The sequence below is a fragment of the Gymnogyps californianus genome, chromosome 3, assembly GCF_018139145.2.
Source record: "Gymnogyps californianus isolate 813 chromosome 3, ASM1813914v2, whole genome shotgun sequence".
Lineage (NCBI taxonomy): Eukaryota > Metazoa > Chordata > Aves > Accipitriformes > Cathartidae > Gymnogyps > Gymnogyps californianus.
In genome coordinates, this window is record NC_059473.1 from 33923690 (window position 1) to 33938460 (window position 14771).

The 14771-nt window shown below is 33.8% G+C and overlaps 1 protein-coding gene across 1 annotated transcript in view; it reads right to left on the bottom strand.

Annotated features, from left to right (window-relative positions):
- The window catches only part of DNAH8 (dynein axonemal heavy chain 8), a 148112-nt gene extending 139135 nt beyond the window's left edge, over nt 1-8977 (bottom strand). Inside the window, 7 exon segments of the mRNA XM_050893244.1 lie at nt 1025-1132; nt 3606-3719; nt 4059-4235; nt 5233-5396; nt 6361-6550; nt 7927-8075; nt 8920-8977. Coding sequence (XP_050749201.1) covers nt 1025-1132; nt 3606-3719; nt 4059-4235; nt 5233-5396; nt 6361-6550; nt 7927-8034 — 861 coding nt within the window. The 5' untranslated portion in view covers nt 8035-8075; nt 8920-8977.
- Between the last annotated feature and the right edge of the window lie 5794 nt (nt 8978-14771).

Genomic DNA, 14771 nt, shown 5'->3' on the forward strand with positions numbered 1-14771 from the left:
GATCTTTAAATGGAAGCAAACAGTAAGAGGGACCTTAAGCGACTGGATTAAAATAGAGCTTTTTCCTTGCGATTTCTTAGCACAGCTTCATGTAACCAGTTTGTTATTAGTCTCTGTAGTGAAATGCTCAATCCCTTAGACCATTAAATAATAGACACTAGCAAGTATCAATACACAAACATATAAAAAACAATTACATAATAGGCAATATAAACATTGCTGCATAATCCATACCCAACATATGATGTATGGAAAACAGCCCCTGCCATGGATAAATATAGCTTCAAAAAACCACATATTTCTTAATATCCTAGTTTAAATTGAATTGTAACAAAACTTTACACAAAAACCTGGGGTGTTCTTAAAAAAAAAAAAAAAAGAAAGTGGTGTAATGAGGGTCTACTATGAATTTCCTCTATACGCTTACTGGAGGTGTGTATTTTAGTTATGAAGGATTTCTTTGTTCTAAAATGATTACATAAACTATCTTTTCCTGCAGTGAATACCTGGATTCCACAAAAGACATTGGTATAATTACCTAGCTGGTCTTAATTTTCTGTTTAAGGTGGCAAAGTTTATGACCTGAGATTCAATTAACTTTTCAAGTATGACTTGCTTCTGAAAACAGGAACCTTTTGTCTTTCATACCTTTTGGAGGAATAGCCTAGTCAGACTGATGGCCATCTGCTTAATTAGGTTTTCAAAGCTGATAATAAAAGAATCTTTGTGGATTCAGTGATTTAGGAAACAACTGAGCAGATTAATTCAGATCAGGGCATTAATCAAGAAGACAAGAAAAAAATTAATTTTGCTGAACCAAGAATAAACAACAAAGTTCCCTCCAGAAGACAAGTCTCTGATCCAAGTTCAATCCTCTCCTGATCAACAGACTCCTCTTCCTTTCCCATGCAGACACCCACTATTTATTACCATTTTTTAAAAAATGTCCTACTGATTTAAACAAAATGCGTTTTCTGAAAAATCACATAATTTTTATAATTAATATTATACTTAATATATTTACCTTTATAAACAATGATGTCATTCTCTCAGAAGTATTGTAATATCTTGAAACACTGTGAATCATTCGTATAGCATTTATCAAGTTTGGTATTCCATGAGTCATTGATACCTTAAAGCAGAGTTTTGAGAAAAAATTTTACTTTCTATTCTTAGCAACTATATTTCTATTCTATTGACAACTTCTGACGTACATTTTTCCCTAAATCACATGAACCAATCTTCAAAATGCCATGGAATCTTATCAAAAGTTTTCTTGTTAAAAAAAAAGCTAATCAGACTCAATAAATTTTTAAACCTCAACTAATAAAAACAATAAAACTCTTAGATGATTTGGTGAGAAATCAGATTAAAGATATTAACATGAATATTTTTAATATGCTATTTTGATGATCAAAATCAAACCTTGATTCAAAAATTACAGGTTGCATTTTTTTGGCACAAAAGGACGTATTCTTCTGGCAGCTGACACTGGGTGTGTGCGACTAATGCTTTTGTTTTCCTTCAAGTACAGCTGTTAAATATACTCTATGCAATTACATTGTGATTACAACCATTACATAAAATGTTTAATTCAGACATTTCACAAAACTCATGAAATAATTGTCACAACGTTAATTTCATTAATGAGTGCCTAATTCATTCAATCATCACATGAAACATCTAAATCTTTCACATGTTTCATGAAATCATTGTTCATATCATTAAAATCAAACCATGGTATTACAAGTGTTCTGTAATTCAACCACTTCCAAAGTATTTTGGAAAAAAAGAAAAAAAAAGGTAAAAAATGATAATTCCTTAAATTATCATGGACTTATCAGAGTTGCAATTCAGAACATCAAGCAAAAGTAATTTTGACTGTCACCCCTCAACAGAGAAGCCAAGCTCCCGGAATTAACTTTGGGCTTCAAACTCAAAGTAAACACAGTAACACTGCGGATAGATATAGCAGGCATTTGCATTTGGCAGAAGAGTGTGAAAGAAAGGCTATATGGTATCAAAACAACCCTCAGTGTCCACATGTTGTTCATCACCCTCCCCCCACCCATCCCCCCAAATGGAATCAGGAGATTCTGAGTCTGCTAGTTTTCTTTTTTAATCCTTGACAAAAAATAAAACCCTGAATACTGGACTGTATAGAGATTTCTCTGAATCAAAGCCCGAGTTAAACGCTCAGTCTAAATTTTCATATAGTAACCCACTTCATCTGCAAATGTGACTATGTGTGATACTGCATACACTAAATGCCATATTTTATGCACACACTAAATATCATATTAAATCTGCATGTACTCCATTCCTAATCCACTAACATTAAAAATACTTTTCAATATCAGATACTAAATTCAACTCAATTCAGAGTGTAGTTCTTTTAAAAACAGGATATATTTAACTTCGATGTCATCATTTTTAAGTTGAATACCATAGAAAATCCTACCTAAATTACCTTGATCTCTGGAACAATGTTCCAAAAAATGAAACAGAAATTCAGATTTATCCAAATTTTTCCAGATTAAACAAAGAACTATAGTTAACTATCCTGTATTAGTAAAATGATGAACTCTTTAATGGGTTTCCACCCACAAATGTCTGTCTTTGTTTAAGATTAAAAAAAAATTATCTTAACTCGTATGAAGCAGCTCATCATTATGGCCTGGTACCTGGCACCCTCTAGTGATACTCTGAAGAGCTGAAGATAAACAGCATCTTAGTAATACTGTTTATCATACTCCTCTCTCCTACTATTCCATGCAGTATCAGTTCTGTATCATATATTATCACAGACTTTTTGCTTCCCCTCAGTTAAAACTTTGAAGTAGGATCCTAAGCTGCCAGCAATTCAAAAGAAATGCAACACTTCCTGAAGGAGGACAGGAGGCAGGTAGGACCAAGACAAGGAGGACTAAAAAACAAAGCAGAACAAGCAATCTTTCCTAGGGTATTTCCTCCTTCCACCCTATTCTGCCACAATCATTAGAAACATATACCTGTTATAATAATTAATAGTTAATATTAAACCTAATAACTATTACCTTGAACTAGGGCTGACTAGTCTACATGGACAACCAATTATTTAAATTCTGACTGGCTGGTACTTCTGCAAATAGAAGCAGCTAATACTGTTTTCAATATCAAAATATTAATTTACCCATTTAGGACCTCATTAGGTTTCATTATTCTCTATATAACTGAAACTTTGGTATTTTGGTTACAGCTGTGTGATTATACATTGAGACATACGGAATTTTCAATGAAAGATATTTTGAGATTCTTGTATTATAAAACATGTACCTGTTTTAGCTCATTTTAAAAATAATATTGGCAGCAGGACTGACTTACTAGGCAATGATATGTATTTATGTTTATTGATAAAATACATATTTGAAACTATTATATTTTATGTAATATAAACTAATGCTTTAACATTTAGCTTGACAGGCATTTAGAAAAAAAATCAGAAAAATAGAAAAGTAAATTAGAAAAATTTACTTTTAAGCAAATACAAAGAAGATTTCTTTTGCCCTGGGCATTCTATGTAAATACCTAAACTATGTTTAAAGAATGATGAAAGGTATACTTGCAAGATCATAGCTGTAAAGTGGCTGACAAACTTTTTCAAGTGTGCGTAAGTATTTCACATTATCTTTCGATTCATTTGCTGCATCTGTGATTCTGGCATCTAACTCTTGCCACATCTAGAGGGAAAACAGTACTGTAAAAAAACTTCATATATAGTGAACTATTCTTTAACTTACACCGATTTGCTGGAAGTAAACTTTGGTAAATTAAGTTTTTAAAAGGCATTGTCAAAGCAGGGAATAAAAGTTATTTTCATTTATGATAATTTTCGTCTGTATCTCTAAAAATGTCTTGTTCTTTCTCTTAATATATTAAGCACACCAGCACCATGTCTAAACTTTCCTCTCTTAATTCTCCTCAAGAAATCTCTCTTAGATGCAATGAAACAATATAAATATTGCAAGCTTTGTCTACTATAGTAAAAAAACAACATAAAAAAAGAAAAAACTAATTACCCTTAGTAGTTTAGAATGTCCAACATTCAGAACATTAATGACAGCTTTGCAGTTTGGTCCTTTGATCTGCTCAATAATAAAATTAAATTTAGCAGACATACACTTCCAGTGCTCTAGTTCAGTCAGCGGACCTGAATCATCAGCTTCTTTCCTCATCTGCTTACTCTCAATCAGAATCTGCAACCAATTTGAAAAAAACAGATGTCTACTATAGAGAACAGACAAATCATTATAAAGAAGAAGAGAAGAAACACTCTGAGGATACTAACTTAAAAAGGAACAAGATTGCAGTTATTGACACATGAAAATGGTTCTGATTTGGAAAAGCATCCTAAGTCTGAATTGCACTTAATCATATTCTTAAACTGAAATGAAGGCACTAATACATATGTTCAACTGCTGTCATAAATTTGGTGAATCTCAGCATATACCCATATTTTTTTCTTTAATCAGAATCTATGGATTGAAATGTACCAAATACAACTTCACTTGTAAAAAACTTGAAGAACTATTTTAATAAGAACATTAAATATCAGACGTAAAGTCATAAATATACTCATTTGTATGTTGATAAACGTGCAGTCAGCTCTTTTTACATGTCTTTTACATTTTTATTCTTGTGAGCTAAACACATTAAACATAGTATGCCCTTATAAGTAGAGTATGTCACAGCCTACACAGATTCTATATTTTGACAAAGGGTTCTGTGCTTTAACACATAACTCTCAGACACCAATTTCTTGGATAACTGAGACCTTACCATGTAAGATTTACACAGGATCAAAAATGCCCTACTAGGCCTGGTCAAAGATCTTTCTAAAAGTAGTCTCTCATACCATGACTGGCAGCAGAAACTTAACAGGTAATGTATAGAGTATACCTAACTGTATATATATGTGGTCCTCACCAGTGTTATTACTCCTGTGTCCTTCTGTCCTCTCCTTCTTACTATTTGTGTATTAACTATTCAGAAACTCTTATTCTTGCTAGACTGTAAGTTCCTAGGGATAAGGACTACTTACTTAACTTCACTTGTACATAGAAGTGAAGCACTTGTCTTATTCAGGTGAAGATGTAGCTGAAGCCTTCAGCTAACTTCAGGCAAGTCTCATATATCATTTATAAATATCCATCCATATTCGTGCTGGATTGATGTGTTAAAACAACAACTCACCCGTTGAATTTGTCTATACCATATCATAAGTACTTCCTCTAGCTGGTGAACCATGTCAGGATTATCAGCTGCTGCAGTTACTTTCTCAAACGACTGGAGTTTAGAAAAATTAATGTAATCTATTTTTTTCAACTCAACAGTTCCTTCAATGCTTATCATAGCCCCTGGGAAAAAAAAAGCAATTACAATACAGAACCAGTTAAGACTCTAAAATTAATTTCTACCAGTGTAAGCAATTTAAATTTGGGAATATATGTCTGCAATTGGTGTTGTTTCAACATAATAGTCATTTTACTCCACTCATATAAAGCAGAAAATTCTTATTTTAAATCCAGTGTTCCTCCTTAAAAGTAACTGTCGTGGTTTAACCCCAGCCAGCAACTAAGCACCACGCAGCCCCTCCCCCCTCCCAGTGGGATGGGGAGGAGGAAAAAAAAAGTAAAACTCGTCGGTTGAGGTAAGAACAGTTTAATAACTAAAGTAAAATAAAATACACTACTAACTAAGAATAAGAATAATAATGTTACAATAATACTTTTAATGAAAAGGAATATAACAACAACAACAACAACAAAGAAATAACACCCAAGAAAAGACAAGTGATGCACAATGCAGTTGCTCACCACCCGCTGACCGATGCCCGAGCAGCAATCCGCCCCTCCCGGCCATCTCCCCCCTGTTTATATACTGGGCATGACGTTCCATGGTATGGAATATCCCTTTGGCTAGTTCGGGTCAGCTGCCCTGGCTATGCTGCCTCCCAACTTCTTGAACACCTGCTTGCTGGCAGAGCATGGGAAACTGAAAAATCCTTAACGTAAGATAAGCACTACTTAGCAACAACTAAAACATCAGTGTGATATTCTCACACTAAATCCAAAGCACAGCACTATACCAGCTACTAAGAAGAGAACTAACTCTATCCCAGCCAAAACCAGGACAGTAACATATCACTACAGTATTTTCTTAAGTAAATAATCTACCCCTGTATTTATTATGCAAGTAATTGATCATTTTATTTTTCCTTGCAGAACATGAAAACTTCCTTACCTATGTGCTACTGCCTTTAAACAGAAATTCTTCCGTAGAATTCCTCTAGTTTGACTACTTCCTAAATGCAATGCTTACCTTCTAAAAATGAAAGGTATCTGTTAATTGTTTCCACGAAATTCTGTTTGTCTTTTGCATCCTGTTTGGTCTGACTTAAAGCACCCCAATTATTTGTTGCGAGGATAGCAGGGAGAAAAATCTTTTCTATCATATTCCTAACACCACGCAGGAGTCCTTCAGTGGCATCCAAAACACCAAAGAATATATCCTGCATTGTAACAGAATGATTGTTAGTAATGCAGTAACTTAGACTGGAAACAGTATTATAAAATCAGTGTATTTTTTTTATAAAGGTACTCTAATTTGCCAATGAACACTTTAAGGAGACAAAATCTTTACAAAATACTGATACCTACAATGTGACCATAAGATACTGTTTTCAATAAAAAAGGGAAGTCAATAATGATTTAATACAGTTTTAAAAGGCTGCCAGTTATATTTTTGTAATTTCAGTTATTTCCCTATCATACAGAAAGTTTGGAAATTTTTAATAGTACATAACAATTAAAAATATTCTAAATGTCCCCATCTATGATTAGGTACTAAGTAATGAAATGCAAGTAGCAAAAATGCTCTGAATGTCCGTATCTGAAATTATATTAGAAGCAATCACCTGACTGAATGTCTATTACTTTGGATCAGATGAAATTTTTGTCTACTCTCCAAAACTAAACTTTACAAGTTCTGACTATTTTTAATATTCCAGTATTTTAAATGTCCTTCAAATCAGCAAATATTAACGTATTTCATGTAACAAACTACCTAGAACATAAATTTCCTTTTCTCATCACTTCAGTAAGGAATTTGATGCAAAAGTAATATTTATGACCAATATTGAGACTCTTGATAAAGACAGATCTTGTATCTTACTTCTAGTAGTGCTCTTCCCCCTTCACCTTCTCAGCTCTCAAAAGGAATAAAACATTTTTTATGTATAACATAATGTATATAAATTAATAATGGATTTTCTGTCTGAAGAATTTGAAATATTAATTAGGACATACATATATAGGACTGATTCTTATCAATTTACAGTCCCTTGAGCACTGCCTGAGTATTAAGATGTGTAGCTATAAGCAAGAATGAGGCCCACACTTATCTAAGAGTTTGTCTTGTAAAGCAGAAAAACTCATACTACATAATTTACATAGGATAAATGTGTATTTCACACATTCAAAGACACATAAAAGAGAAAGGTACAAGTAAACTTCTCCTCTCCCGGTATTTGCAATAAAGACTTCTCAGTGAGTCCTTCTAGTTTAGAGATTTTGATCACATCTAAAATGTACTTAGTGGCTTTAACCTCTTCAAAAACAGCAAGGAGAATGAGAAATTAATCTAAATGCTGACTTTTTTAACAGGAGTCCTGTAAGACACTGAATTCACAAGATACCCTGAGTATTTGCTGAAGTAATACAGCTATTCATTGTCTACCCAAAAAGGAGAGCAAAGAGCATGATATAGCTTAACATTCAAAAAATGCAGTTACCAGTAACTTTAGTTATGTGACAATACTGAAACAAATACTGAAACAAAAATAGCTACTTTTAAAGTTTTGAGTTTTTAAAATATATGAGAGAATACCTCATGTATAGTTTTTGTGCTTATACGGCTGTCATTCTTACAACGAACAAAAAATAAGCATAGTCCTACGAATTTGTCTGGTGTATTGTCCACATACAATTGCATCATTTTACTTCCTTTTACAACTCCTGGAATTGTCCGACCACATTCTGAAAAGAATTTAATAGGTGTTACTATTTTTAAAAGTAAGGGTATTATAAAATGCTTAAAATCAATATAGTGAAATAAAATTCAACATAGAAATAATTTCTTTTCTTCTTTTTTGTGTAAGAGCATCAAAACCAGCAGAATCCGTGGCTGTAATTAACCATACAATTCAAAATCTACACCAAACATATAACATACATCTGACAAAGCAATTTTGGTGCATTGTACTGCACTGAAAAGAGAATTTGCTCAGGTCCATCATTTTCGGTTAATTTGCTGGTGACTGAGGTACTTTGTTTATTCGCATTCACTCTACCAAACAAGATGTCATGCCTAAGTGAGAAAATAGATAATATGAGATATCCTCAGGTCCTCTGTGGATATAATCCTAGGCAATTTGTTCATTTCATATAAATAGGTAAGGGAACAGCGTGTTCAGTGCTTAGAGGATCATTAGAGATTTTAGACTAATTCTCTACCAACCATGTGAAAACTAAAAAATTTCAAATATTTATAATAAATGCAAATTCAGACAGGTTTTATGAAAGTGCTTTCTAATGAATTGGGGGCATAACTCCTGTAAGAAAAAGTTGCAACCAATTTAAGATTTCAGAAGAACTTATCTTTTTATAGCCTTCCTTCCAAGAATGGCTAAAATTGACTGAAATTTTTCTAAACAATTTGACTTGAAGCAAGCATTTAAAATATGAATTTTCAGTCATTTGCAGCAAAAGGCTGCAAAATTATGAACAAGTAAAAACAGATTTTATTCTCGGAAACATTAAACAAAATTAACAATAGAAGGCACTACTATGTCTGCCGGTATTAATATTGCTAAAAATTTACCTATTCCTGGTGCTTCTCCTTCTTGATAGAAAATTTTCAATGTTTTACTTCCTCCCTTGGCAAAAAAAGAATCAAAGGCTTCCAACTGTTAAATCAAAAAGTGAATACTTGTTACTCAAAATACTTTTATGTGCCTTTAAGACATACAAAAATAATTTGGCCATGCCACTGTTTAAAATTTTGATGGTATGTAATGTTTATCCTCAATATTGTCAGAAGTTACAAAACAACATAATAGGTATTTCAAATATTGCCTTCAAGTACTGAACCTGCACACACAGGTGGCCTAGCTCCTGATAACTGTATATCAAATGTTATGGTCTTGTCCAGTAATGCAGAGACACTGGAGGATATTCTGTCACTCACAGAGATCTGTAAGTCTAAAGTATCAACTGGAAGCAACTGGTCATAAGAGACTTAGACACAAAAGCAGATTTGCATGACTTGACATACCCTGCTATTGCCACTCTACCCCTAAATATAAAAGATTAATTTGTAAAAGAGGAGTAACATGACACATGAGGATTTTATTCTGGAGACATGAATTGGCCACACTGGCTCCAAAAACCTTTTCATGACAACAAAGATTTTGCTGACCTGCGGAAGGACAATGTGATCACATCTGAGGGAGACTGTGCTGCCCCATAATTAGCTTGCTGTACCTGTCCATAAACTGGCCACCCTAAAACACTATGGGTTCTCTAGATGGCCATTTTGATTTTGTCATGTTATAGGTGCTTTGGATAGTAAGGATGCAAAGCTTTGAAACAAACACTGTTTGTGTATGGATTATCATTCTGAAGAACTTGCCTGAAATTATAGCTAGGGTTTCCAAAATCTGAATTTTCTAACTGCCCTAGACAATTTGTGTGTCCTAGTAAAACCAGGATATGTGATTTAGCAGAAAGTGAACAAAGCTCTAAAAAGCACTGAAAGAAGGTTTGGAGATCAGAAGGTACTGATCTGGTCAAAATCCAGCTTCTTTCACAGTCTCTGTAGTTATCTGCAAGGATGACTAACTCAACAAGATGTGACTGGGCATTCAAACTGTCCAACTGAAGGGCTCAACCTTGTAGTAAGACCTCCTGTTTCCTTCTCTTCAAAAAAAGTCAGAAATTTAGCTAGCAAGTATGTCTGGAGATGCATCACCTGTTCAAGTACAAAGCACACACCTCTAGACGTTGTATATTTCTTATGAGCATGATTTTTTCCCCAAAATAAACAAATATAAAATCTGAATCAGAATGGTGATAGGAAAATGAGTGACACCCAGGTGGACAGAATTCAAACCCACTCTTTTAAGAAGACAACATTGTGTGAAAATAAAAGATGTAAAAGCAAGACAGGTCTAGAAATGCATGCTGTGCTTTCACTGTGGTTAATAGGCACTAGTGAATAACAGGATTAAAACTGAGAAAAATAGAGAAAAAATCCCCCCAAAATAGTGAAAGAAAAGAAAAATTAGTAAAATACTGAACGGGCAATGACAAAAATCAGAAAAAGATTCACTACTACAAAAAGCACTCTGACGTGAGAGGAAGAGAAAGGCGAACAGTAACTTTTGGGCTTGTATGATTTTACGCAGGAGGTAAGACAGCGAGCTGTCCCTGTGGCTACTGCTTCTGCAAATAGCTGCTGGTTCAAGTCCATGTGGTACAAACACTCATTGTGTGAATACACATACAGGCTAATGCTTTAAAGGGTAAAACTTAACTCACGGATGTCAAAGACATGATATGTATATGGGAATTTACTAACTGACAATTTGGCAAGGTACAACGTCGAGACAGCCCCAGCAGCCTAAACTGTTTATGAATAAACTAAAACTGGAAAATTTCCAACCATAAAAAGTTTTCAGATGGTCCTGGTGACAGCAAAAAAAATCTGCAAAACCAAACAAAACTAAAAAAAAAAAAAAAGCCTTAAGAACCAAAGGTTCTCAAGTGTCTGAATTAATCAAACTCAGTGTAGAACAGCAGTTTTACATGAAGTCAGGATGATCTAAAATTATACACCATTTAGCAACTGTAAAAAAAGGAAATGTTAGTTGATTGACAACACTTAAAGCACCTCTATGTTGTGTAAGCATAAGAAAAAACAGGACTGTTAAGTACTTTTCATGATATACAAATATCAGTAAACAAACAACAAATTTGGATTGGGACTAAATTTGGCTTGTAAGTAAACATTTGAAGTTCTAACAATTTGTTTGATCAAAGGAGACAATATCTGGCTAAGTTTTGAATGCCAAGTGAAATCTCTCTAACAGACAAAAATAACATCATGCAATCCGAGAAGGCAAGGGTCATATCTTTTCACATACAGCCATACTGAGTTTTGATACTCTACTAAAAGAACAGTTCAGCTGGTCTCTCCTGTTTGTTCAAGCACTTTGAAACACTATGAAAGACACAACACTAAAGACACACAAAGAATGACTGAGCTTTCAGAAGTTCCACAGGTTTGGCATCTACTCACTCTACAAACCCACTATCCCATCTTTTATACATTCAAAAATAAAAGCACTCAAAACTGGAAATTATTTAATGGGTCTTTCCAAATGTAATTACATTCATTAAACAGTACAGGATTAATCTTCCCTCTTATTACTAAATAACACTCTTATTTTTCAAAATGTTCCTATGAAGTTACACATATTTTTGCAGAATCTTTGGCATTTCAGTGAGGACTTGCTTAACAAATAAAAACTATCATCTTTAGAATATAATAACGTCAGGCTGAGATGGATGAAACTTGTTGGAACTGGTGGATGTGACAAGAATCCCTTGGGTCAAAATAACAGCAGTAATTATATTTTCCTTGAGGTAAGAAAGATAAAAAAGCCACATTCAAAAACCCTGGGAATAGTTTCCTGGCAGATTTGCAAATAAACTGAATGATTTAGTCAGGTATCATTTTAGATGAGTTACGTGCCTTATTAATCACGTTTTCTGGCAGAAACAATCTAAATGATGGATAACACTTCATATCAAAGGGGTAATCTGCTACATATTTTGACTAAAAATGGAAATTAACAAACATATAGAACAGACTCACCGAAGGGGCATCCAAAATCATTTCTTCCACAGTTGTTAAGTCTAAACCTAGCCTGACACTGAGAACTTCAAATATGTATTTATATGAAGCATCAACTTTTGTTCTTCGATATTCTCTTGCTTCTTTGTATTGAGCCTAAAACATTAAACATGTCTTTCAAACTAAAAATATACAAAGTGATCACAACAATGACCTGCTACTTAACTTGCAACTAATGCTGAAATCTACTGCCTTGTATTATAAGACTACATAACTGCCCTACTCTTCCAAATAACTAAATTTTCAGAGGCTAACAGAAGAACAAATTATTAAGAATTATTATAAAATGTAAAGTCAACTCTAAGGATATGTCAAGGAAAGGCAAACATTAAATATACTACAGCTAGATTTTAAGATATTTGTGTGCCATATTAACTGGTTTTATTTTTCACAATCAATATTTCAATTTATTATATTAATACAGAGAGGTTACAACATCAATTTAAAACTAAAGTATTTGAGTAGGTAAATATTTGCAGGAACTAAGCTGGGTACAGCTTTGCTTCAGTGTAAATTATTCAGTTAATATCTCTTCCTTCCTTCCCCTATTACTTTAAAATAAAATCTTAAAATACTGCAGAATACTGCAAACATTAAAAACAAAGACTCACTCACTTTCTACCAGGAATAATTTAATAGAACTGAGTATAAACAAAAAGGAAAGAAAAAAAAAAGAAAGAAAAGGAAAAAAGAAACAATCAATATAAATTGAATTTAATCATGTGAGAAAAGAACCAGAAATCTATTTCAAGAGCTAAGGTTGAATACTAAACCTGTTTTTCTTTTAAAACTTCTTGCAAGGACAGAACTCCACTAGTGCTCCGGCAAAACCTAGACAACTTTCGGCTTGCAACAGAAAAAGACTCTTGGGAAGAGGAAAGGCTTGCTATTTGTCGAGTATGGCGAAGAGATCTCACTACAGCATCTTCTGGTGTAACAGGAGCAGGCACAGAACTCTCTGCAGTGAGATTAGGCCCAGCACTATTTGTGGCAGCAAGACTGGGCCCAGCATCTTCTCCAGTGTTTGAACTTTCTTTATTATTTTTTTGTACCCCCTCCATTCTGAAATCTGAAATTGCAAAAAAAAAAAAAATTTGCATTTATAACAATCTATATTTTTCAAGTCCAACTTTTCAAGAAGACCAGAAGGAAGAGCAAGGTAGGGAATAAAAACACGAAAAATGAGAGCATCGCAAAACTGACTTGCCAGGTATATAAATTTAACAGTCTTATCAAATCCGCTTCAAGTTCTTAAGATAATAGACATTTATATACATTTTATGATAGGTTACAAAGGTCAAGCTGAAGATGATTACAGAAAGATTTAAAAAAAAAAATTTACCATACATTTATATTTTGTGGAGTAAACATCTTTCTATATAATAAATTTTTTAAAATATTAATGCTTTCACTGAGTATCTGATTACTGAGAAACAGAAATGGTTTAGAATATAAATGATTTGTTTAAATTTTAGTCTGCAAAATAGACACACATATTCAGCAACTGAGCTTACATATATAGCCTTGCATACACTTCCATACCAGGTCTTAAATCATTGCTCACAGAAGTACATACACATGATTTTTATACAAATGCCCCACCATGCATAATTTTCTTAACACATGTGTTTGCAGAAGTAATGCAAGACGGAGGTGTTGGGTAGTATTTTTTCAGTGGAAAAAAATTCATTTAGCATCAGACATCTTCAGAATAATGAAACAGTCAGACTTTCTCTTAATTCTGTGCCTAAACCCTGGAACCCTGCAGTTCATATGGAATGGATGCCATTCTTCAACAGCAGAAAGGAATTTCTCAGTTCATCTCCTGGTGGCCAGGGACTAGCAGGTTAATTGTCCTAGATGAGGATTTCTAAAACAGCCCAAACCAAAGTGTATTCAAGGCTGACTGCAGAGCAGTAGGCTGTCATGCTAAGGTGGCTCCTTCCATTTTCTTTCCCTTTCTACTCGGCTAGCACATAAGCCTAGGACAGGTTTCGTTTCTGAATCCCAAGCCCATAATTCAGGGCTACAAAGAAGCATCTAAATCCTCTCTCTCCATGTTTTCCTATTATGGGGCATACTCATCCACTTGCATTTGCTGGCTGCCATCAGTCCCATTTGGTAGATCTCATAAATATATATAGAAAAGTAAATGTTTTATTCAGTGTGCTCAAATCTACACATGGATTGAGCAACTAGTTTTAAGGCACCGTAATAATCAGAAAAGCTATACCTAAAGTCTTTAACTTGTGTCTAATTTTTCCTCTAAAAGCAGCTTGTTCAGTTTCACGGGGATGTTACAACAGAGAAATATTTTATAAAACAAATGTTAAGATATGCCATTAAGGTCATACCCAGAATAACAGATAAAAACAAAAGCACAGAAATTGCTATTCCACTCAGAGTACTATTACTATAAGGATTAAAATAACGATCAAGAACTACCTAGTAGTTCTTGTGAGGCCTTAGGGCAGCCAACCACGGGTGTAACTGTGTTATACTCTTAGAGTGTAACTCTTAGACACTATTGCCTGATTCAGGAAATAGAAAATCAGAAGTGAGGCTGACATGAAAAGCAACACCTGGTGCTACATTACTAGCTCCTTATTTTTGCCCATGATTAGCAAAGTGGCCACTGTTCTATGGACTTTGGCATGCAATCACCTGTTACAGAAAATGTTCGTCTTTCTTGAAGTAAAAATACTAAGAAAAAACAACTTAAGAAAGTCATGAAAAAAAAGCAAAAAGTAAAATCT